The sequence below is a fragment of the Ursus arctos genome, unplaced genomic scaffold, assembly GCF_023065955.2.
Source record: "Ursus arctos isolate Adak ecotype North America unplaced genomic scaffold, UrsArc2.0 scaffold_5, whole genome shotgun sequence".
Taxonomy (NCBI): domain Eukaryota; kingdom Metazoa; phylum Chordata; class Mammalia; order Carnivora; family Ursidae; genus Ursus; species Ursus arctos.
The window spans coordinates 56,010,054-56,035,967 of record NW_026623067.1 but is presented as its reverse complement, the minus strand read 5'-3'; the positions used below and the strand labels follow the sequence as shown (position 1 = coordinate 56,035,967).

At 37.4% G+C, this 25,914-nt stretch overlaps 1 protein-coding gene across 1 annotated transcript; it reads right to left on the bottom strand.

Annotated features, from left to right (window-relative positions):
• Positions 1-822: 822 nt before the first annotated feature.
• CENPH (centromere protein H) lies at positions 823-24,761 on the bottom strand. The gene is made up of 9 exons (XM_026498856.4): positions 24,509-24,761; positions 17,152-17,207; positions 10,146-10,194; positions 9,681-9,755; positions 7,968-8,024; positions 5,655-5,718; positions 5,260-5,311; positions 3,417-3,580; positions 823-1,076 (listed from the first exon to the last, which is right to left on the bottom strand). The coding sequence occupies exons 1-9, from the start codon at positions 24,640-24,642 to the stop codon at positions 984-986; spliced, it is 744 nt and encodes a 247-aa protein (XP_026354641.1). The 5' UTR covers positions 24,643-24,761; the 3' UTR covers positions 823-983.
• Positions 24,762-25,914: the final 1,153 nt, after the last annotated feature.

Genomic DNA, 25,914 nt, shown 5'->3' with positions numbered 1-25,914 from the left:
CTCAGCAGGGAGCCTGCTTCTCCTTCTCCCTCTCCCTCTGTTTGCCATTCCCTCTGCTTGTTCTCTCTCTCTCTCTGTCAAATAAATAAATAAAGTCTTTAAAACAAAAAATAAAAAAAAAAAAACAATACTCTTTTATATACTTCAAAGTTGCTAAGATCTTAAAGGCTCTCACCACAAAAAAGAAATAATTATGTGACATGATGGAGATGTGAGCTAATGCCATGGTGGTCAAATCAACCCATTGTAGAACTTCAACTTATACAATACCATGTCAATTATATCTCTGTATTATAAAAAAAAAAAAAGGCAAAAAAAAAAATCTGTGGTGAGATAAAATTAAAATGAGATTTATTTCAATAAAATACAACTGCTGGTTGAAAAAACATCAATATGTGGATACCCTTTTCTATTTTTCTAATATTTTAGTTGACTGACAAATGTACAAAAGTATTCCAAATAATGGGGCGTGGAGGGATGGGTTAAATGGTTGACTGTTATTAAGGAGGACACTTGTGATTAGCACTGGGGTGTCAAATGTAAGTGATGAATCACTAAATTCTACTCCTGAAATTAATACTACACTGTATGTTAACTAGCTGGAATTTAAATAAAAACTTGAAACTACCAAAAAAAAGAAAAAAAAGGCGACAAAAGAAAGAAAAGAAAAAAGAAAGAAAAGAGAAAAAGAAAAAGAAAAAAAGAGGTATTCCAAATGAGAGTTGGGACTGCCAGGAATGTTGTAGAAAAAATGTCCACATTCAGTGGAAATCGAGATTAGATGTCTTTTGGGACACTTGCAAGGTTAAGACTTTCAGATTCTTTTAGAGAATGCCACTTTAATTAACATATTTGAAAGAACAAATTCCATGTTACAGTGTTAAGCTACAAAAACGTTGCAATATTAGTTCCAAAAACACTAAATAAAAATTTTACTTGATATATCATAGATTTAAACAAAAAATAACGAAACAGAATTCTTATTAGATCATGGCGAGATTCTTCTCAAGCTGTAGAACAGTTTCCTTAAAGGCGGAATCCTCTGCCCAATTGGCTTTACTTCCTAAAATGAGGTTCTGTAATAAAAAAAGGAAAAAATTTTTACATTAAAGTTACAGTACGTTTAAAAATTTAACAAGATTTTTAAAAATCCTTTCATTAATGCTTTTTTAAAAAAGATTTTATTTATTTATTTGAGAAAGAAAGCAAGAGAGAGAGAGAGAGGGCAAGTACAAGTAAGGGGGAGGAACAGAGGGAGAGGGAGATGCAGGCTCCCCACTGAGCAGGGAGTCCTGTGTAGGGTGGACTCAATCCCAGGACCCCAGGATCATGACCTGAGCTAAAGGCAGACGCTTAACTGACTGAGCCACCCAGGTGCCCCCCTCTTTCACTAATCTTATCAAATATTTACCAAACTAGGTATGGGCATCTACTCTATAAAAAATACATTCTTTGGATGCCTGGGTGGCTCAGCCAGTTAGGGGTCGGACTCTTCGTTTTGGCTCAGGTCCTGATCTCACAGTATTGAGATCAAGCCCTCCCCTGCTCCACCTTCTCAAGGAAGAGTTTGCTGCTTCTCTCCCCCTCCCCCTCTACCCCTCCTCCTACTTATGCATGCTCATTCACTCTCTCTCTCTTAAATGAATGAATGAATGAATAAATAAATAAATAAATAAAATCTACCCCCAAAAAAGAAAAAATACATTCTTGTATCCTCATTTCCACTTTCAGTTAGGGTTCAGCTTTGATCCCCATAATGCTATGGAATATTTACAATGTTTACAACAATTTTTTTGGCTTCATCAGTTTTTGGAGACACCTTTTACCTATTAGGGATGTTTGCAATGGTATTCTAGATTAAAGGAAAAAGACTGTAGCTGTGGTTCAGTCATTTTGCACTTCTACAGTGAAAAACAGTTTAAGCATAAACTGTGATCCCTTATTTTTTTAAAAAGAAAAACTATGGCTCAATGATACCAAGTTACTAATTCAAATTCTGTTCAAAGAGATTTTAGAATTTAAGCGTTATATTGTTATGTATAAAAATATTTAAAAATTTGGCCTACACAGGGTACATTCTTGCTATAGGGCTGGTGCATATAAATCCAATTAAAAATTTACAAAGGCAAAGGGAAGTAAGCATTCAAACATGACTGAACCCATTAGGGGCAGGAACTTCTAATGCAGCCAAAGCTATGTTCTGCTTAACAAAGCAATGATTTCATTAAATCAAAATTAACACTAAGAGGATATGAATAAAAGCTAAGAAAGACAAAATAATAGAAGTCTCAAAGCAGTAGGAAGGAACGTGTGCCAAAGAAAATTAGTAGGATCCTGTACTTATGATGCAATCCTCCACTGGAGGTTAGTCTAAGGGACTTCCTTACTGCTAACAGAGTAACAACCGCTGCTACTAAAAGGTAGGATTAAGACCTGATGAAGAGGGGCGCCTGGGTGGTTGAGCGTCTGATTCTTGGTTTTGTCTCAGGTCATGATCTCAGCATCATGAGATTGAGCCCATGATGGCTCTGTGCTCAGTGTGGAGTCTGCTTGAGATTCTTTCCCCCTACTTCTCCCTCCCGGCTGCCTGCATTCTCTGTCTCTTCAATCAATCAATCAATCAATCAATCTTAAAAAGAGACCCGAGGAATAATTTCTTATGGTCAGATATAAGAACTCATATTCTACAAGGATAAGCTTTACATATAATAAATATTTGCTTTACATATAGTGGGCAGTTTTAACTGTGTATCTTCCTAATTGAAATCTGGTAATTTAAGTATTTCATCTCAACAGTTGGAGACATTTTATAATTCAAAAGAGTAAAGAAAAAAAAAAAAGGAAAAAAAAAAAAAAAGAGTAATGAAAACCCTCCAGAATAAAGGAACATATAAAATTTAAGAGATAATATGCTAATAACTACCAACATTTATTGAGAATCTACTTGGACCAGACATTATGCTAAACAGATTAACAGGAATTATCTTCTTTAGGTTTTATAACCTCTCTTTCTAAACAAGGAAATTGACGTTTAGAAAACTTAAATAATTTCCTCAAGGTTTGCAAGTATTAAGTTGCAGTATGGATAGTAATTCTACATCCCCATCACCCCCATCCATGTTCTTCCCCACCTCCCAAGTTTAAGTTCTAATGCTTTCCACCATTATACTTGTCTGTCTTCACAAGGCTGCTAAAATCAGTCCACTTATAAATGCCTAAGATCTAACCATAATGAAGAGTCAAAGCCTTAAACATTAAACAGACATAAATTCCAAATATATGTAAACAGACTAATATTTAGTATTGAATTCATGATTTTTTTCAGGATCAAAGACTAACAAAGCAAATCTGAAAGTAACAGAACCAATCATTTTTTAAAAAGTTCTTTACCTATACTTTCCTTATATAAATGTTACCTGGAACACATGTTGAATAACTGTAGTAATTTGTATCTCCATCTGCAGGTTTTGTTGTATGGACTTTATCTTGTCTGAATTCTCCATATCGACCAAATCATCTTTCTGTTTGTTCTTTTCAGTCTGTATTTCTAAAAGCTTACTCTCTGAAGCTTGTTTTAATTCTATTAGGTTACAAAAAAAAATACTATATTTAATAACTCCTACAAACAAGAATCTGGAAAAACTGTGAAGCAGAACAGTTCCTGACTATCAGTTAAGAGAAAATATTTCATAAGCATCATTTTAAGTTGCAGTTCTATTTTGATCTGAAAATGACTTTCTTTGTGAAAAATACCAGTATTTTAACTTTATCCTTAGCAATCTTCATGAAATGTTCAGGGTATGTACATATGATAATGACAGTTGTCTACTTATGTTTGAAGTGACATCATGTTAAAGAGGACTTAGTCAGAGTTGCTAAAAGAAAAGTAGAAGATATATGTAAGGAAATACCTTTTCCTCCTTTATTTACAAAAATGACATATCAACAAGATAAATTTTCAATGAAGAGATTCTCTTCTCCAGGGATAAACACATCATCAACCATTTCCTATAGTTCCTGAAATGTTTTAAGAATTAAACTCTTTGAAAACATAAATGGTGTGTCCCAGGAGCTTGGTTCCTTGATATTAATGGATCAAAAATAGGTTGGAATGCGATGGAAAAACATTAAACATCCGAAGGGTGATTAGATCAGATGACCAGAACTACTTCTGACCCTGAGATTACTTACAAACAGGCAAATCTGTGTAGTATGTTAAAATAATAAATCATGCCTATACTATTAAATGAAAAAGGCAGTTTACAACATAGAATAAAATGAAGCCAATTTTATTAGATAAGAAATAAGCACTGAAGGGGCCCCTGGGAGGCTCAGTCAGGTAAGGCTCTGACTCAATTTCTCAGGGTCCTGAGATCAAACCCTATGCGTGGCTCTGGACTCAGCATGGAGTCTGCTTGAGATTCTCTCCCACCCTCTTCCTCTGCCCCTTCCCCTGCTTGTGCTGTCTCCTTCTTCCCCTCAAATAAATAAAATAAAATCTTTAAAAAAAAAAAAAAAGGAGGCGCCTGGGTGGCTCAGTCGGTTAGACAGTTGCCTTTGGCTCAGGTTATGAACCTGGAGTCCCGGGATCGAACCCCACATTGGGCTCCCTGCTCAGTGAAGAGCCTGTTTCTCCCTCTGCCCCTCACACCCTTGTACTCTCTCTCGCGTGCACTCTCTCTCAAATAAATAAAACAAAAATCTTAAAAGAATAAAAGCACCAAAGAGTGATTATCGCAATAGTAAATTTAAAAATTTTACTTTCCCTAAGTATACTTTTCTGTTTCCAAATTCTACCAAAAATGTGTATTACTTTAAAAAAAATCAATAATTTCAATGCAAAAAGCTACTTCATGTTCATTAAGTTAAAAAGCTATAGAATATGTATCAAATGATAACTTAAAATCATGTATATATAAATATGTTTATAGGGATATGGAATAATTACTTGAATGATATATGCCTAACTGTGGTCACACAGGAAGGAGGTATGGCTTTCACATTGTACTTTTCTGTGTCAGTTGATTTTTTTCTCCCTGAGAATGTATTAATTTAGTGATTTAAAGTTCTAAAACAACAAAAATTAATCAAGTGAAATACATTTTACATACTACTTTTAAAAATGCCAAGTGCAAAATTTTAAGAAAATCTGAAAATTAATAAATTTCTCAATGGCTGAGATAACTGGTCTTATAAATATCCACAGTAAGTGAAAATGTTTTCTACAAAAAACAAAAACAAAATAACTGTTCCACGTACGTAACCTCTTCTTTCTAACATCAAGCAGTTTTTCCTCCAAATCCCAAGATTCCTGTTATTAAAAATAAAAAGATTAAGGCATATTACCTCAGAACAAACCAATAACACTTACTCCACTGAATTTTATCTATTAGCCCATGTTTTCCAAACCTCCAGTTTTCAATCCCTTTATTTCCATACCAAAAAAGAAAAAGGATAGTAGCTTAAATTTTAAGTAAATAATTAGTCACAATAGTCAGAAACAACTGAGTTATGAGAAAAAGAAAACTTAAGAACAGTGAATTCCAATCATACCAGTAACCTTTGGATAATCCCATATAACCATACACAATACAGTTGCCAGTAAAAAGTTACTGAAATCATGAGTATATATAAGCAGCCCAATGTGCAGTTACCTGGTGTGATTTCATTATTAATTTGTTTAGCTTTAATACATGTTTCATGTTATCCATGAGGACACTGAAAAGGAATAAAAAAATGATTCATTAACCTTGAATTAAAAATAATAAATATCATTAATGAATAAATCAATTACTATGTATTTCCTTTTATGAAATTTACTTATACTTCAATAGAAAGTTATCTTTTAACAAAATAAAACTGGAAACGTTTGATGTAAACTAAATTTCTGTTTAAAATTAGAGATGCAGGGGCACCTGGGTGGAGCAGTCAGTTAAGTGTTGTACTTGGTTTCAGCTCAGGTATGATCTCAGGGTCGGGAGATTGAGCCCTATGCCGTGCTCTGCACTCAGCACAGTCTGCTTAAGATTCTCTCTCCCTCTGTGCCTCCCCACTGCACTTGTGCTCTCTCTCTCTCAAATAAATAAAAAAATTTTTAAATTAGATGCAAAATATAAATTTAAAAAATTAGAGATGCATTTCCCTAGAAAAATTTGTAATCATAGACAATAAAAAATATGAAATTTAAGCATGTAGGAACATTTCTAAAAATCTATTTTGGAGAAAAAGCCCTAATAACATGCTAATAAGTTGCTTTTTAAAAAAATAAACTTTATTTTTGAGACCAGTTTTAGGTTCATAGCAAAATTGAATGGAAGGTAAACCCACACACATGGCCTCCTCAACTATCAACATCCCCCATCAGAAAGGTCCATTCATCAAAATGATGAATCTACATTTAACATATCATTATCATCCAAAGCCCATAATTTACATTAGGGTTCACTCCTGGTGGTGTACATTCTATGGGTTTGACAAATGTATAGACATGTATTCACCATTATATAGCATCATAGAGAATAGTTTCAATGAATATTCAAGCTGCTTCTTACCTTCATGTCTTCAACAAATATTTCTGAGTACCTACTACATGCTAAGACCTGTTCAGGCACCAGGAATATAAAGCAAAGTAAAACACCAAGAGGAAAGAATCTGCTGAAAGAGAAAAATGAAACCACAACTATAGTATGGTTTCATTACAACCAGTTATGAAAGAGTTGTGCACAGAGTAGAACAAGGGAAACTCTTGAATCTTAAAGGACATGAAGTAATTACCTAGATTATCTAGTTTGCAATAGCTAGAGCCAAAGAGTATAAAATAAGCCTGGTTCTTATACTTCCAAGTGCCACAATCCTTTGGGAGGATGTTTAATGTGGATCATCACATGACCCCCTACATGCCCATTTGGACTCAGAGATTGAGTCAATAGGTTTGGGAAGGGACCAACAATGTGATCACTGTGATAATACTAATTATTCTGATATCAACCAGGCATGAGAAACACTGCATGCAGAAGGAGTTTGCTGAGGAGGCTGAAAATGTGAATCTTTGCATAGATCTGGGAAAGCTAAACTCATTTTCTACTAGTTACAGCTATACTGGTTTGTAAACTTTAGAACTTGCTAAAGGCACTACCTCAGCCCATTTGGTCTTTCTGTCCTCTCTGGGGGTCAATTTGTCCTGTACTTCTCTAACTCAAGAATGTTTAAGGCTCACCTTTTATGGAGGAGCAATCGTTAGAGGGCCCAAATTCGTACTTTAGGATTTATATAATCCTGGAGTTAAATGGAATATGGGGAGAGTACATGATCAGTCTGAACTAAGACACCCAGAGAGGGGAAGTGCCCAGATACATCTTAACACATTTCTGGTGCTAATGGTAGGGGATATTTTATCACAGGATTTTTTAGAGCTTTGAGAGATATGAGCATAGGTAAGTTCCCTGAGGCCAGACACAAAGGACCAGATTATAGAAAACCTTGACCGCCAAAGTTTTAATTTTATATTCCTTGGCAAAGAGCTTAACATATACAAGCTCATTTCTGCCGGTGAAAAATGAGGCATAAACTTCCTGTCTCATTCCTATCTCAATAACCAATTCCCGGGTTACTGGATAAATGAGATAGCTCTATCTCTGTTTTTCAGTAAATACAGAACAAAAGTAAACTTTCGAAATCTTCCTTCAAAGTTTTCAGGCTGTCTGGCTAAAAATCTCCTTCAAAGTTTTCAGGCTGTCTGGCTAAAAAATCTCCATTGTTGCAATCCAGACAAAATGTCAGTAGGACTGTAAAAATTATAATGCCCACAAAAATTCTGTCACTTTCCTTATTTCCCAGATAAAGGTGGTTTGGCACTGACAGCTAATTAACAAAAATTCAGAAAACTAAAGTCATTATGCAGATCTCCCTTCTTACTCTCAGCCTTAACGAATTCAGAAAAAAAGAAAATAGAAAAAAAACAAACATACCTAGTCTTGGGGTTAGTTTTCTCTAGGTTTTTTTTCAGTGCAGTTGAAAGTTGCATCCTACGGCGCAAGGAAAAAAGCTGGCATTATAAAACATGGATAACATTTGTGGCACATTTAAAAGAAAAAACGTATATATACAACTTAAAGATTGATTTTTCTTTAAATGTAACCTAAACCATAAGTAGGTTTATAAACACTATTGTATGGGAAATACTTTGATAAATAAGTCACAGAAATGGAAAATAAAAAGATAGAAAGGGCTGCTCCACGTGGTTGCAGCTGAAGGACCGATGAGACCTGAAATCAGCCTGGGCTTTGCTCTCCAAGCCATCCACTCTGGTGCAGGGCCAGGATGAAGCATTAAGGCACTACAGAGATCAGCAAAGGCCTGACATGGAGCTGGGGAATACAAAGCCATACCTGAACGTACACTTAAAATACGCGTACATATAAACAAACTGCATAAATTACTTTTAAATCCAAGTAGCTAATAAGTAATAATGAAAAGGCAATCAATTTAGCAATATTAAAGTCATTTCTTCCTTTCCATCACACAAAAAAATTCAATTCATTAAAATGAGATATTTTAATAGCTCTCAAGTCATCTTAAAAAATATTTAAGGGGGCGCCTGGGTGGCACAGCAGTTAAGCGTCTGCCTTCGGCTCAGGGCGTGATCCCCACGTTATGGGATCGATCCCCGCGTTATGGGATCGAGCCCCGCATCAGACTCCTCCGCTATGAGCCTGCTTCTTCCTCTCCCACTCCCCCTGCTTGTGTTCCCTCTCTCGCTGGCTGTCTCTATCTCTGTCGAATAAATAAATAAAATCTAAAAAATATACATATCTATTATTTAGGGCACTTGGCTGGCTCAGTCCGTGTAGCATGCAACATTGATCTCAGAGTCATGAGTTCAAACCCCATGTAGGGCAAAGAGCTTACTTAAAATGAATTAATAAAAAGTACATATAATCTATGTACCAAGCCAGCTTATGAGAATATGGAAAAATGTTTACTATTAGAAGCAATTAAGAGGATTTTAACTACTTTTCAATTAAATGTATAAGAAATTCATCTGGGAAGGCCAGAAACACAAGGAAATAATTTTAAAAGTCATTCACTTAATTGAGATTACTAATTCAGATCACAGGTCTATAAGAGATCACGTTTGTCTTATTAACAACTGTATACCAACACCTACAAAGCTTAAGACATAGTAACCATTCAAATATTTGTTCAGTGAATTTTAAAATACAGATATAAAACCTATATTAAAAATATATTTAGGGGCACCTGGCTGGCTCAGTCAATAGAGCATGAAACTCCTGATCTTGGGATTGTGAGTTCAAGCCCCATGTTGGTGTTTTACTTAAAAATAAAATCTTTAAAAAATATATCTATATATATTTAAACTTGATGACAATTCTTTTACTTGATTAATAGTTACTGTCGTAATCGAATCCATGTAATCCTTTGAAACACTGGATTTAAGCTCACCCTTCTATTTCTTTGATATTTGCTTATTAAGTCAATCTTACGTAACTACTTCAAATGAAGGTATTAATGAATGATGTAACTTTTCTCTCAGGGCTCAAAATTTGTGTAACCGTTATCTAATGGTATCACGTGATTAATCAATTAGACTAATTAAAGTATTCCCTCCACCACAAATCACACCCATTTTGCATTCAGTTCACAAAGAATGTAATAATTACCTGTCTAATGCAAGCTTTTTCATTTCAAAAGCAATTTTCACCTCTTCAATTTCATTTTCCAGGTCTTCAATTTTACTATCAAAGAAGTATAAACAAAAAAATTTCAGCTATATCAAAAAAACTCATTGAACATCAAAAAATATATAAAGTAAACCTTTGAAAAAAGTAAAATGATCCTATGTAGATAAAATTATTCTACAGGTTCCCCACACTGATGCATTTGTAGACTTGGTAAACAGATGCCTCTGAGAGACTCAACTAATTATCTCGTGAACGGGAATGCCAAAAGTGCTAATGTGACCACTCAGGTACATGTTAAGTCCATCTCCCATATCAAATATTCTTAGTACACGCATGAAAAATTACTTGGAAAAATAAAGAAAAGGAAAAAGCAAGATAGTGGTGTAAGATGTGTAATAATATCAAATCTTAGTAAAAAACGCAAAATTTAAAAATATGACATACGCTTCAATTTGCTTATCTTGCATGATTTGTTCTGGAGTTTTTTCTTCATCTGCAAATAAAAAATTTTTTGAAGTTAGTAACAGTTTAGAAGAGTGCGGTCCTTGGAGGTCCCTTAAAAAGTTAAAAATTGAGCTACCCTATGATCCAGCCATTGCACTACTGGGTGTTTACCCCAAAGATACAGACGTAGTGAAGAGAAGGGCCATATGCACCCCAATGTTCATAGCAGCAATGTCCACAATAGCTAAATCGTGGAAGGAGCCGAGATGCCCTTCAACAGATGACTGGATTAAGAAGTTGTGGTCCATATATACAATGGAATATTACTCAGCTATCAGAAAGAACGAGGTCTCAACATTTGCTACACCATGGACGGCACTGGAGGAGATAATGCTAAGTGAAATAAGTCAAGCAGAGAAAGACAATTATATGATTTCTCTCATCTATGGAACATAAGAACTAGGATGATCGGTAGGGGAAGAAAGGGATAAAGAAAGGGGGGGTAATCAGAAGGGGGAATGAAACATGAGAGACTATGGACTATGAGAAACAAACTGAGGGCCTCAGAGGGGAGGGGGGTGGGGGAATGGGATAGACCGGTGATGGGTAGTAAGGAGGGCACGTATTGCACTGGGTGTTATACACAACTAATGAATCATCGAGCCTTACATCAGAAACCGGGGATGTACTGTATGGTGACTAACATAATATAATAAAAAAATCATTAAAAAAAAAAAAGATAAAAAAAAAAAGAAGAGTGCAGTCCAACAGAAATATAATGTAAGCAATAAATGTAAACCAAAAATTTAATTTTTAATTTTTAGTTTTCATATTATAAAGCAAGTGAAAATATTTCAGTGTAACTTATTTTAACCCAATAGGTCTAAAATATTATCATTTCAACATATAATTAATCTAAAATTACTAAATAAATATTTTATAATCTTTTCTTCTGTATTTTGCATTTATAGTCCCTCTCAAGGACTAACCACATTTCAAGTGTTCAATTGTCATATGGAGCTAGTTGCTACCATACTGGACAGAACAGCTTGAGAATAATGGAAAATAAAAAAGGATTAAAATATTAACAAGAGCAATGTCAAAAAGATCACCCATATGCCTATATGTTAGAAAAAAACAATCAGGGGTGTCTCGGGGGCTCAGTCCATTAAGCGTCTGTCTTCAGCTCAGATCATGATCCCAGGGTCCTGGGATCAAGTTCCACATAGGGCTCCCTGCTCAGTGAGGAGTCTGTTTCTCCCTCTGGGCTCCCCCACTCATGCGCTCGAGCTCTCTCTCTCTCGCAAAAATAAATTAAAAAAAAAAAAAAAGAAAAAAACAATTGGAAATTAAAAAGTAAAATTACAAAATACAATTTCTTTCAAAAACATGAAATATTTCAGGATAAATTTAACAAGATATGCATATGACCTCTACACTGAATACATTCAAATACTGAAAAGATCTATCATGTATAGGTATTACAAGAATCAATATGGCTATTACAACAATTTCCCCCATATTGATCTATAGATCCCAACTGAATCCCAATCAAAATTCTCAGACCCTTTTTTTTTTCTGTAGAAATTAACAGGCTGATTTTAAAATGCATATAAAAGCCCAAAGGACCTAGAACAGTCAAAACAATTCTGATAAAGTACAAAACTGCAAGACTTACAGGAGTTGATATGAAGATTTACTATAAAGCTACAGTAATCAAGATAGTGTGGCACTATTATAAGCATAGACAAATACCTCAAGGGAAGAGAGCAAAAAGCCCAGAAATAGACCCACACATATACAATGGAGAAAGGAAAGTTACAAATACAGAGTGCAAGAAAAATTAGATTTCCATAGGGGGAAAAATGAACCTTGATCCTTAGCTCACACCATACACAAAAACTAACTCAAAAAGGATCACAGAAATGAATGTTAAACCTAAAACCCTAAACCTTGTAGAACAAAACAAAGGAGAAAATCTTTGTGACCTTGGAGCGGTCACAGATTTCTTAGAGAGGACTTAAAATCACATACCACAAAAGAAAAAAAAAATTGATAAAAATCAGTTCATCAAATGAATGCCTTCGGTTCCTCAAAAGACAGTTAAAAAACAAAGGCAAGTTAGGCACCTGGCTGGCCCAGTCAGTGCAGCATGAGATTCTTGATATCAGGGTGGTGACTTCGAGCCCCATGCTGCATGTAGAGATTACTTAAAAATAGAAAGATCTTAAAAAAAAAAAAAAAAGGCAAGCAAAAAACTGGGAGAAAATACCTGCTGAACATATAAGTAGATACACAGATACCTACATATCTATACATAGATAGATACCTACATCTATCTATCTATCTATCTATCTATCTATCTATCTATCTATCTATATCTGTAACTACATATAGATATCTGAAAAAAATAACTATATATATAAACAAAGAACTCAAATTCTCTAAGACTAACAATCCAATTAAAAAATAGGCAAAGATTTTAACACTTCATTAAAGTATATTTACAGATCTCCTTCATAAATGTAGATATATTAATTGCCAATAAGCACATGAAAAGATACTCAACATCATTAGTTACCAGGGAAATGTAAACTAAAAACCACATGAGATACCACTACATACTTACTAGAATAGCTAAAATTTAATAAGGGTGACAGTATCAAATTTTAAAGAACATGGCGAGTAAATGGAAATCTCATGCTTCTAGGAAGAACGTACCATAATGGTGTAACCATTTTACTTTTTTTTTAAGATTATTTATTCATTTATTTATTTGAGAGAGAGAGGGAGAGACAGAGAAAGAATGTGCACAAACAGGGGGGAGGAGCAGAGGGAGAGGCAGAAGCAGATGCCCTGCTGAGCAGGGAGCCCGACGTGGGCCTCGATCCCAGGACTTTGAGATCATGACCTGAGCCCAAGGTAGACGCTTAACCAACTGAGCCACCCAGGCGCCCCAGTGTAAACATTTTAGATGTCTGGGCAGTTTCTTAAAAAGTTAAACATATAGGGGTACCTGGATGGCTCAGTCGGTTGGGCGTCCGACTGTTGATTTCAACTCAGGTCTTGATCTCAGGGTCGTGAGTTCAAGTCCTGTTCTGGGCTCCACACTGGGCATATTAAAAAGAAAAAATGTTAAACGTATCATTACCACATGAGCACACAATCTCACTTTTAGGTATTTAACCAAGAGAAATGAAAAGAAGTGTACAGAAAAAGACACAAAGAAATGACAAATGTCCACTGCAGCTTTATTCATAATGGGCAAAAACTGCAAACAATTCAAATGGCCATCAACAGGTGAATGGATAAACAAAATGTGGTATAGCCATCGTGAAATATACTCTACAATAAAAGAGAAAAAATTACTCAAACAAACAACATGGATGAATCATAAAATTATGCTGTGCAAAAGCAGCCAGACATACTGGGAGTGACTACTAACAGGTACTAGGTTTCTCTTTAGGGTGATGGAAATGTTCTGGAATTGGAAATTGGTGATGATTACACAATACTGTGAATATACTAAAACCTACTTAACTGTACATTTTAAAATGAATTTTATATGAATTAAATCTCCATTAAAAGAAAGTTGTCAGATACACACAAATACATATATAATGCTGTTTACATCAAATTCTAGAACAGTGCTGTCCAAGAGAAATTTGGTAGAAATTTTCAATATCTCTGCTGTCCAAATGGCTAGTCACTAGACACATGTGGCTACTGAGCATTTGATATGTAACTAGTGCAACTAAAGAACTGAATTTTAAATTTAATTTTAATTAATTTAACTTTAAGGCCACATGTAGCTAATGGCTACGACACTGGACAGCCCAACTCTAGAAGGCAAATCTGTAAAAACAGATTACAATGGTGCGTGCTGGGGTAAGTGCAGGGACTGTGAAGTAGAATAGGGGAGGTATAACAGACGTATTCTATGTCTTGATTGTGGTGGTTGTTACACTGATACATACATTTGTCAAAACTCAACAAATTGTACTCTGAAAAGGGATGCACTTACTATTTAAAAAAAAATCCATCAAGCAATAAAGTAACATATTCTTTTAATGGTAAAATAATTGATTTTAGATAAATATCTTTTTTCAAAGACTACAACCTCATTTCATGCCCTAAAGCAGTAATCTCCTTTAGTTGTAGAAACTCTACAGCGTGCACTATTAAGCCTACTCAAGTTTTCAGATGTCACAATCCCTTAAAAGAGGAATTATATATAGTCGGAAAACAAGGACTCTATAAGGTGGACTATTTCATAACACTTGGATTTTACTCTCATGTCACCTTCTCAAAGACACCATCTTTGATCACAGTATCTGAAGTAGCCCCTCCTTATCACACCATTATTTCCTTCATCACACTTCCCGTACTTCACAGTTATCTTGCAATGCTTCTTTCCTTACCCGTTTTGCTACATAGAAATTAAGCTCCACCAGGACAAATTCCACCTCCTTCAACACTATGTCTCCATGCCTAGTTACATGTCCCTAGTGGGGACATACTGAATACTTAAAAATGATTTGAATGAATGCAGGAAAATGTAGAGGTAATTTCTCAAAGGTCCAAATTCTGAATAGCTTTCCCCCAACATCCTGTCCTCTAAGAAGATACATTATCCTTTTTTATTATGTAGGCTCTCATGCCAGCAAAAGAATTTAGCCATATCCTACGTCCCATCTATGAGGTAAACATCACTAGTTTAATATAAGGAGCATGGGCTTGAAACAAAGAGATCATTTATTCCACCAGGAGAAGGACGGTGACCTGCCATTCATTTTTTTAAATTTTAATTTATTTATTTGAGAGAAGAGAGAGAGAACACAACCAGGAGGAGGGGCAAAGGGAGAAGGAGAAGCAGGCTCCCCGCTGAGCAGAGAGCCTGATGTGGGGCTCGATCCTAGCAACCTGGGATCATGACCTGAGCCGAAGGCAGAGGCTCAACCGACTGAGCCACCCAGGTGCCCCTATACTGATCATTTTTGATGGAAGCGTTATTGATATAATGGACGGTCATGGCTTTGGAGGCAAGAAGACCTGGTTCATATCCCAGTTTCACAAATTACTAGTTATACTAAGCAGAAAAGAGGCCAGGCGGCTCATATCATAGTCCTATTTTTTTGTTGTTCTTGTTTTGCGTAAGACTTTAGAAAGCCTGGAATATCAGATGGGCAACACATGGGAACTGCCTTTGGATCTACAGCCTTATAAAAGAATCTGAGCAGAGTCTGAAAAGTTCCTAAGTTAAACATGTATTCAGGTGAAGTGACTAAGTCATCTATGTGGCCCCTCAGGTTTTCCACAATTCTTGATTCAACGTGAAGTATTGTTTAGTTTTATTCTTTTTTTTTTTTTTTAAAGATTTTATTTATTTATTCGACAGAGAGAGAGAGACAGCCAGCGAGAGAGGGAACATAAGCAGGGGGAGTGGGAGAGGAAGAAGCAGGCTTCCAGTGGAGCAGGGAGCCTGATGCGGGGCTCGATCCCAGGACCCTGGGATCACGCCCTGGGCCAAAGGCAGATGCTTAAAGACTGAGCCACCCAGGCGCTCCTTGGTTTTATTCTTTAAGCCTATTTCACAGAGAAAGAAAGACTCACCAAAACCTATCTTTGAGACCCAAAGACTTACAAATTAGGTTGCAATAATGGTTATTACTTTAGGAGAGCTAAACCATTATTTTAGTACTCTCTTGCTCCTGAAGACTTCTAGATTTTAAAAGATAAATTTACAGGGGTGCCCGGGTGGCTCAGTTAGTTAAGCAACTGCCTTTGGCTCAGGTCATGATCCTGGAGTCCCAGGATTGAGTCCCACATCGGGCTCCCCACTCCGTGGGGAGTCTGCTTCTCCCTCTGACCCTCTCCCCTCTCATGCTCTCTCTCTCAAATAAATAAATAAAATCTTAAAAAAAAAAAAAAGATATTTACAGTTTTTCAGGGGAGACTGGGTGGCTAAGTCTGTTAAGCGTCTGCTTTCGGCTCAGGTTATGATCCCGGGGTCCTGGACTGAGCCCTGCATCGGGCTCCTTGATCAGTGGGGTGTCTGCTTGTCCCTCTCCCTCTATCCCTCCACCTCCCCCTGCTTGTGCTTTCTCTGTCTCTCTCTCTCTCTCAAATAATTTTTTTTGAAGATTTTTTATTTACTTATCTGAGAGAGAGAGGGAGTGAGAGAGAGCATGAGCTGGGGGAGTGGCAAAGGGAGAGGCAGAGGCACACTCCCCACTGAGCAAGGAGCCCGACTTGGGGCTCAATTCCAGGTCTGGGATCATGACCCAAGCTTAAGGCAGATGCTTAACCGACTGAGGCACCCAGCCATCCCAAATCTTTTTTTTTTTTTTTTAAGATTTTATTTATTTATTTGAGAGAGAGAGACAGAGATAGTGAGAGATAGCACAAGTGGGGAGGAGAGGGAGAAGGAGACTCCCACTGATCAGGGAGCCTGATGCAGGGCTCAATCCCAGCATTCTGGGATCATGACGTGAGCCGAAGGCAGACCTTTAACCAACTGAGTCACCCAGGTGACCCTCAAAAAAATAAAATCTTTTAAGAAAATGTAAATTTTTTCAGTGTTTAAAATCGAAATTATCATTCATATCTGTAAGCTAATCTCCCTTCTGCCTCTCCTTCCTATCTTCCAGTGTTTCTTGAAGTATAGATTTTAGGTCACTTGCTTAACAATCATCTGATCCACTAATTTAATCTCCAAGCTGTTTATGATCAAGTCCTATGATTCCTTCCCACAGAAATTTCCCAATTCTCTGATCAACAGAACTTAACTGTCTTGCATTCTTAGTTTGTTTTTTTGTTTTGTTTTGTTTTAATCTATTTCCTGAATTCCTAACAAGTTCCTGAGGGACAGGGCAATCGTGTTTTTTGCCTTTTTATATAGTATAGTACCACATTATGCTGACACTCCCATTCCCTATTTTCTTTTCTCTAGAATATTGTTCATCACCAAGCTCACAAAATCTTATTTGAAAATAAAAATACTTACTTGCATCAACCATTGATTTATATTCCAAGAGTTGTTGTTTTGTCTGTGCTCTCAGCCTGAAAGCATAAAGAGAAGAGAAAGTCATATATATATGTATATATATATACACACACACACACACACACACACAAATATACTTTTTTTTTAAATTAAGTAAACTCTACCCACAACATGGGGCCCAAACTCAAAACCCTGAGATCAAGAGTTGCATGCTCTACTGACTGAGCCAGCCAGGTATCCCAGAAAGTCATATATTTATAGAGGTTTTACTCATTACTACATTATAAACCAACTCACATTTTTCAGAAGTTTATGCAATAAAACGAGTGTAAGTAAACTCAGCAATAAGTCTTCTAGTTTGGCCTGAATGATTTAAAGTGTGTGTAAAGAGACTTCCAGTTGAAGATGGGGTTGTAGGAAAAACTATGTCCTCCTCCACCAAACACACGAAATTACATCTATTGATTGAACAATTCCTCCTAAAAAACTAAGGGCTGACTGAACAGCTACTGAATAAACAAAGATAGAAGAAAAAGAGAACAGGAAGAGAGATGGGAGGAGACATGCCACAGTTTAAAAGATTAACTGGCATTTACAGCCACAGCTCCAGTCAGCCAGCTAAAGTCACCAACCACACACAGTCTGCACAGGGGACACCATACCAAGATCACCCCTTCAAGTTTAGGAGAAGCTCAATGTTTACCTTCTATAGAAACAAACAAAAACTCAAGCAAAATGGGCGAGACAGAGGAATATGCTCCAAAAGAAAGAACAAGGAAAAAAAAAAAAAAGAAAAAGAACTAAATGAAATAGAAATAAATAATAAGCCTGAAAAGGAATTTAAAGTAATGCTCGTAAAGATACTCACTGGGCTGGAGAAAAGAGCGGAAGAACTCAGTGAGACCTTCAATAACAAGACAGAAAATATTAAAAGAAACCAATCAGAGTTGAAGAATGCAATAACTGAAAAAAAAAAAAAAAAAAACCATACTGCAGGAAACCAAGAGTGTATTAAAGGATCAGAAGAATATATCAGTGATCTGGAAGAGAGGGTAATGGAAAGCATACAAGCAGAAGAGCACAAAGAGAAAAATGGTTCAAAAATACAAATAGATTAAGAAATCTTTTGGACAATATCAAGAAAACATTTACATTATTGGGATTCCAGGAGAAGAACAGAAAAGTGTAGAAAAGTTATGTGAAGAAATAACTGAAAACTTTCCTAAACTAGGGAAGAAAACAGATATCCAAGTCCAAGAATCACAGAGAGTTCCAAACCAGATGAACCCAAGGAGTTCCGGGCCATGGCACATAAAAATTAAAATGTCAAATGTTAAAAATAAAATAAAGATAAATTTTGAAAGCAGCAAGAGAAAAACAAAAAGTACCTACAAGGGAAAACATGAAGCTACCAGCTCATTTTTCAGGAGAAAATTTGCAGGCCAGAAAGAAGTGGCATGATATATTCAAAGTGCTGAAAGGAAAAAACTACAACCAAGTACCTGCAAGGTATTCAGATTTGAGGAGAGATAATTTCTTAGACAAACAAAAGATAAAGAAGTTATCACCACTAAACCAGTGTTATAAAAAATGCTAAAGGGACTTCTTTAAGTGGAAAAGAAATGACCAAATAAGACATAAGAAAATGATGAATAAAAAGTTGTAAAATATAACAACATAAAAATAAACTATGGAGAAGTCAGTAAAAAGGGAAGAGAAGGGGAAAAAGAGAGACTTTTTTCTTTTACTGTTTTTGTTTTGCTTTTTTTAGAATGTGTTTGAACTTAGGTGACCAAAGAAGTAATATGGACTGCTATTTATCTGGATGTTATATATGAACCTCATGGTAACCACAAACGGAAAACCTATGAGAAATATGCAAAAAATAGAGAGAACGAAGTCAAAGAAAACACTATATTCACCGATCACAAAGAGAGCAAGAGAAGAAGAGAGCAAGAAAGGTGTTTTGTAGAAGAACTACAAACACAACCAGAAAATAAATTTTAAAAATGGCAGTAAGTACACACTTATCAATAATTACTTTAAATGTAAATGGCCTAAATGCTCCTATCAAAAGACACAGAATAGCAGAATGGATAAAAAACAAGACCCATCTATATGCTGCCTATGAGAGACTCATTTCAGACATAAAGACCCACACAGACTGAAAGTGAAGGGATGGAAAAACGTCCCACCATGAAAATGGAAGCCCCCACCCACCCAAAAAAAGCCTAGGTAGCAATAATTTTATCAGACAAAAGAGACTTTAAAGACCATAACAAGAGACAAAGAAGGGCATTACATAATGAGAAAGTAATCAATCCAACAAGAGAATATAACAATTGTAAATATCTACACACCCAATACTGGAGCACTTAAGTACATAAAGCCACTGTTAACAGACGAAACAAGAGAAACTGATGGCAATATAATAATAGTAGGGGGACTTTAACAATACACTTACATCGATGGATAGATCATCCACACAGATAATCAACAAGGAAACAATGTTTTTGAATGACACATTGGACTAGATGGACATAACAACATACACAGAACATTCCAACCAAAAACAATAGAATAAACATCCATTTTCAAGCGCACGTGGAACATACTCCATAATAGATCTAACCTTACACCTAAAAGGAACTACAAAAAGAAGAACAAAATGCAAGGTGAATAGAAGAAAGGAAATAATACAGATCAGAGTAGAAATAAATAACATATGGACTGAAAAAAGAAAGAAAAAAAAGGAAAAAATATCAATGAAACCAAGAACTGGTTCTTTGAGAAGATACACAAAATTGATAAACCCTGAGCCAGACTCATCAAGAAAAAAAGAGAAAGGACCCAAATAAATAAAATCAGAAGTGAGAGGAGTAACAACTGACACCACAGAAATACAAAGGATTATAGGCGCATGCTATGAAAAATTATATGCCAACAAACTGGACAGCCTAAAAGAAATAGCTAATTCCTTGAAACACACAATCTTACAAAACTGAACCAGAAAGAAAAAAGTCTTAATAAACCAATTACGATAAGAAAATTGAATTGGTGATCCAAAAACTACCAAAAAGAGCTGCCTGGGTTGTGAGTCGGTTAAGTGTCCAACTCTTGGTTCCAGCTCCAGTGGAGCTGGACATTTTGGATCTCAGGGTTGTGAGGTCAACCCCGATGTCAGGCTCTGCGCTCAGTGTGGAGCCAGCATGAGATTCTCTCTCCCTCTCGCTGTGCATCTGCCCCTCCCACTCATGCTCTCTCTTGTTCTCAAATAAATAAATCTTTAAAAATAAATAAATAAATCTCAAAAATGCCAGGACTAACTGGATTCACAGATGAATTCTGCCAAACATTTAAAGAAAAGTTAATACCTACTCTCAAAGTATTCCAATTAAAAAAAAAAAAAAAAAACAGAAGAAAAAGGAAAACTTCCAAATATTCTATGAGGCCAGCATTACCCAGATACCAAAACCAGACAAAGACACAACAAAAAAAGAAAATTACAGGCCAATATATACCCTGTGAACATAGATGCAAAAATCCTCAACAAAATATCAGCAAACCACATACAACAACACATTAAAAAAATCATTCACCATGATCGGACGGGATTTATTCTGGGGCTGCAAGGGTAGTTCAATATTCGCTAATCAATCAACATCATACATCACATCTGTAAAACAAAGGACGAAAATCATGCAATCATCTCAACAGCAGCAAAAAAAGCATTTAACAAGATTCAACATTCATTCACAATAAAAACTCTCTTAATTAATTGAGAGAGAGAAAGAGAGGGGCTCCTGGGTGGCTCATTCATTAAGTGTCTGCCTTCGGCTCAGAACGTGATCCCAGGGTCCTGGGATCGAGCCCCACATCAGGCTCCTCTGCTGGGAACCTGCTTCTTCCTCTCCCACTTCCCTGCCTGTGTTCCTCTCTCGCTGGCTGTCTCTCTGTCAAATAAATAAATAAAATCTTAAAAAAAAAAAAAAAAGAGAGAGAGAGAGAAAGAACAAGCACGAGCTGGAGGGGCAGATGGAGGGAGAGAGAATCTCAAGCCGACTCGGCACTCAGTGTGGAGCCTGACAGAAGGCTCAAAATCATGACCCTGACATCATGACCTGAGCCTTAAAGCAAGAGCTTGATGCTTAACCAACTGAGCCACCCAAGCACCCCCACCCTCACCACTTTTATTCAATATAGTACTGAAAGTCCTTTCCACAGCAATCAGACAAGAAAAAGAAATAAGAGGCATCCATATTGGTAGGGAAGTTAAACTGTCACTATCTGCAGACAGCATGATACTATACAGAGAAAATCCTGAAGACTCAATCAAAAAACGTACTGGAATAATTGAATTCACCAAAGTGTCAGTATACAAAATTAATACACAGAAGTCAGTAACATTTCCATATACTAACAAAAAAGTCACAGAAAGAGAAATTTTGAAAACAACACCATTTACAACTGCACCAAAAAGAATAAAATACCTAGGAATAAACTTGACCAAAGAGTTGAAAAATCTGTACTCTGAAAACTGTAAGACACTGATGAAAGAAACTGAAGATGACACAAACAAATGGAAAGATATTCCATGTTCATGTATTAAAAAAGTATTGCCAAAATGTCCATATTACCCGAAGCAATTTACAGTTTCAAAACAATTCCTACCAAAATACCAACACTATTTTCCACTAAACTACAACAATCATACTAATATTTGAATTGGGGGGGTGGGTGCCTGGGTGGCTCAGTTAGTTAAGCATCTGCCTTTGGCTCAGATCATGATCCCAGGGTCCTGGCATGGAGCCCTGCATTGGGCTCCCTACTCAGTGGAGAGTCTGCTTCTCCCTCTCCCTGTCTCCCACCTCCCTCCTCACTTGTACTCTCTCATGCTCTAATAAATAAATACAATTTTATAAAATAAAATAAAATAAAATAAAATAAAATAAAATAAATTTTTATGGAACCACAGAAGATCCCAAATAGCCAAAGCAATCCTGAGAATGAAGAATGAACCTGGAACTATCACGTTTCCATATTTCAAGATATACTACAAAGCTGTAGAGATCAAAACAGTATGGTACTGGCACAAAAAGAGACATATGGATTTTATTAAAAATTTTTTATTTACTTATTTGAGAGAGAGAGAGTGCACAAGCAGGAGGAGCAGCAGAGGGAGAGGAAAAAGCAGGCTCCTCACTGAGCAGGGAGCCTGATGTGGGGTTCGAAACCAGGACCCTGGGATCATGACCTCAGACGAAGACAGATGCTTAACTGACTGAGCCACGCAGGTGCCCCCAAACTTTTTAAGTTGTACACCTGAAACTAATGTAACATTGTGTCAACTATGCTCAAATCTTATGGGGCGCCTGGCTAGCTCAGTTCCCTGACTAGCTCAGTTCCGGTTCTGAGTTGGAGCCTCACATTGGGTGTAGAAATTGCTTAAAAATAAAATCTTTTTAAATAAAGGGAAGCTTCAGAGGAAGATGCAAAATGTACTCCAGTGGAAAAATAGCAACTATGAGGAAAAGTTAAAATTCTGATTTCTAAATTTAATATGCCACACTCAAGAAATATGGGCTACACAAAGAAGAAACACATCAAAATGGTGAAAACTGCAAACATTGTTAACAAATTTAACAACAGTTTGTAACATTCCTAGGATAGATAGAAAAATAACAAATATACTAATTCTTGGATAGATAATTCACATAGTTTCTTAGTTGTCCTAGGATTGTACTTAACTGAAAATCATACGTAAGTAGAAAAGCTATGGGTAAAACACTAATTATTAAGTTATTCTTTTTTTTTTTTTTAAGATTTTATTTATTTATTTGACAGAGATAGAGACAGCCAGCGAGAGAGGGAACACAAGCAGGGGAAGTGGGAGAGGAAGAAGCAGGCTCATAGCGGAGGAGCCTGATGTGGGGCTCCATCCCATAACGCCGGGATCACGCCCTGAGCCAAAGGCAGACACTTAACCGCTGTGCCACCCAGGTGCCCCTAATTATTAAGTTATTCTTACAAGATGTTGTACATTTACATGGTAGTTTCATAATTCTGAAACTGCTCTGAGATTTTGAGACCTATATCAGTAGCTAAAGTGACATTAGAAAGATTTTTAAACCTCCATGGTTTAAGTTTCTTAAAATTCCTTGAAATTCCAAAAGAAAAGAATTTCTTACAGGTTAAGAAGTTGGGCTAGCGTTTTAAAACACACTGTAAGGGATCGCCTAGGTGACGCAGTCGTTAAGCGTCTGCCTTCGGCTCCGGGCTTGATCCCAGCATTCTGGGATCAAGCGCCACATCAGGCTCCTCTGCTGGGAGCCTGCTTCTTCCTCTCCCACTCCCCCTGCTTGTATTCCCTCTCTCGCTGGCTGTCTCTCTGTCAAATAAATAAATAAATAAAATATTTAAAACACACACACACACTGTAAGAACAGTTCCCTTTTAGCTGAGATAAAAAAGGTAATCCTATATCTTTAATATTTTAGAAGTTTATGTTGTAGGTAGGAGGGAATTTTTAAAGTGACACTGTGCGGCTTATTAGCCAAGACCTTTCAAAGTAATGGTAAAGCTACAATAGTTAGAATTCTTTGGGGAGGGAGAAAAAAATCCCCTATAGGATAGTTTTTGTTGTTATTTTTTCTCCTATAAAGGGACCAAACAAGTATTTTAGGCTTTCTGAGTCATACGGTCTCTAGTGTAGCTACTCAACTCAGACCCGATAGCGGGAAAGTGTGTTCCAATAAACCTTTCCTTAACGGCCTGAAATTTGAACTTCGTATAATTTTCACGTGTTATTAAATATTCCTCCACGAATTAGCTTTGTCCCAACCACTTAAAGACAGAAAAACTATTCTTAGCCTGAGGGGCCATATCAAAAGCCACACCAGGCTCAGTGGAAAAGTATAAACATCACCCGCTTGGTAGGAAATATAACAAATGAAGCTTCTGGATTGAAAGGGTCGTAACCATAACACAAAGAGGCAGGACTTTTTTTTATGTAGATGCACCTCACAACCCGTTTGAATACCGGGGCCGCAGGGCATGAGTGGATGAGAAAAGGGGGGTAAATTACAGCTCGGAAGGCCCGAAGGGCCCGAAGCACTGTGCTATGAACACCTGCCTCCAAGTATCACATTTAACCCCCACTGCAACTCTACTAGGGTGTAACCCTCCTCTTTTTCGAAGATGAAGCAAGAGGCTTAAGAAGCTTAACTGAATGACGCAGTTACGCAGCCATTAAGCGACCAAACCAGAATTCGAAGGCTTCGGGACCCTGACAGCGAAGGGCGGGGCTCTCGGCCACAACGCCCGCTTGGATCCGGCTACGCCGGCCGGAGGGAACAACCTGAGCAGCAGGGTCAAGCGGTCCTCTGGAGGCGCTTCCTGGGCGCCAGCGACCTGTGATGGCCCGCCTTCCCCGCCTCCCGCTCCGGAGTCCGCAGGCTCGGTGGCCGCTTGCTTTCCGGGTTGCTTCTCCATTCAGACTGCCGCGAAGAAGAATCTCCCGTGACCGAAAGATGCAGCCTCAGGACCCGACTTTCCCGCCACTAAACTGACGCCGGGAAAGGGCCAGAGAACGGCCGCGCTTCGTCCCGCCCCTTCCGCCCTACAGCCCCACCCCTTCCGTCCCGTTCTCTGGTTGCCGTGGTTACTCCTGGTCCCTCCTATCCTGGCGATGAGTATGAGACCGCTGGTAGGAGACAGTTGAACTTTAAGAGTCAGCTTAGTCGAGTGCTGGGTTAGGGGTTCGGCTACAGCCGTTTCGGACACACACCGGTTCCCGGGAACAGCCTGGAACCCTGGAAGGGAAAACCCCGACACATGTGGTCATTCATCCTTGGCACTGGGACCGGGGAATCTTTGGGACAGCGGTGTTTTTGGCCCATCTCGGCACTCCGTTAACCTTCGCAGCTTTGGAAAATGGGTGTGCCCGGCAGGCTAAGAAAGGAATACAATGGAGCGTTGTTTTGTTTAAGTAGACTTTGGGTCAGAGCTTATAACGTCCAGACACCCCTCGTTTGACGAAGTTCAGGGATACCTGAAGCCCCTACGAGGCAAGTCCAGACTTGGCAGCGTGAAATTTCACTATCAGTAAGATTCGCACTCATAACAGAGTTCTGTGCCCCGAAGTGTTAGCTTGTCGACCTATTAGGTTACAGTTAAGCTTTTCAGTTGGGCCGTGAGCGGGTAATGGAGAAATTGCAGGACATGTAAATAAATCCCTGATTGTAGTCTTTCGTTAAGGGCTGTCGCTCCAGCTCTGTAGCAAGAGCACAGGAATGCAGACCTCTTTGAACAAGAGAGCAGAGCATTCCCCTACAATAACGTTTCCCTTGAGTTATACTTGGTCACACAGTTCGCGCTCTCCTTTCTTCTTCATTATCAACGTAACAGCTCCCGGTATAATTTCGATTCAAAACGCACGGATGTTCGCCACTCCTACCCTCATACTCTCATGGTTTCCTTTATTTTTTATTTTACACAAAAGCGCAATGTTAACTGTTAAGTTTACCCTGGATGTCTTCCAATATCTCACATCAATCTCATCCTTTTAAGCAGTTGCCTATTTGGTGTTCCAGACCAAATCTGGGACAAAGACAATACAGCAGTTCATCTCAGCAGGAATCAGAATCATGGGAAGGACTAATTAAAACCGACTGCTAGGTGGGTGGGAGGATGGGTGAAATTGGTGAAGGGGATTAAGAACACACTTAATATAATGAGCACAGAATAATGTAGAGAACCGTTGGA

Coding starts and splice junctions, on each gene's coding strand:
- CENPH (XM_026498856.4), bottom strand. CDS start 24,642: ATGGAGAAGCAACCCGGAAAGCAAGCGGCCACCGAGCCTGCGGACTCC. Junction 10,195..17,151: donor TAAATCAATGGTTGATGCAA/GTAAGTATTTTT, acceptor TTTTATTTGCAG/ATGAAGAAAAAACTCCAGAA. Junction 5,312..5,654: donor TAATAATGAAATCACACCAG/GTAACTGCACAT, acceptor TTTTAATAACAG/GAATCTTGGGATTTGGAGGA.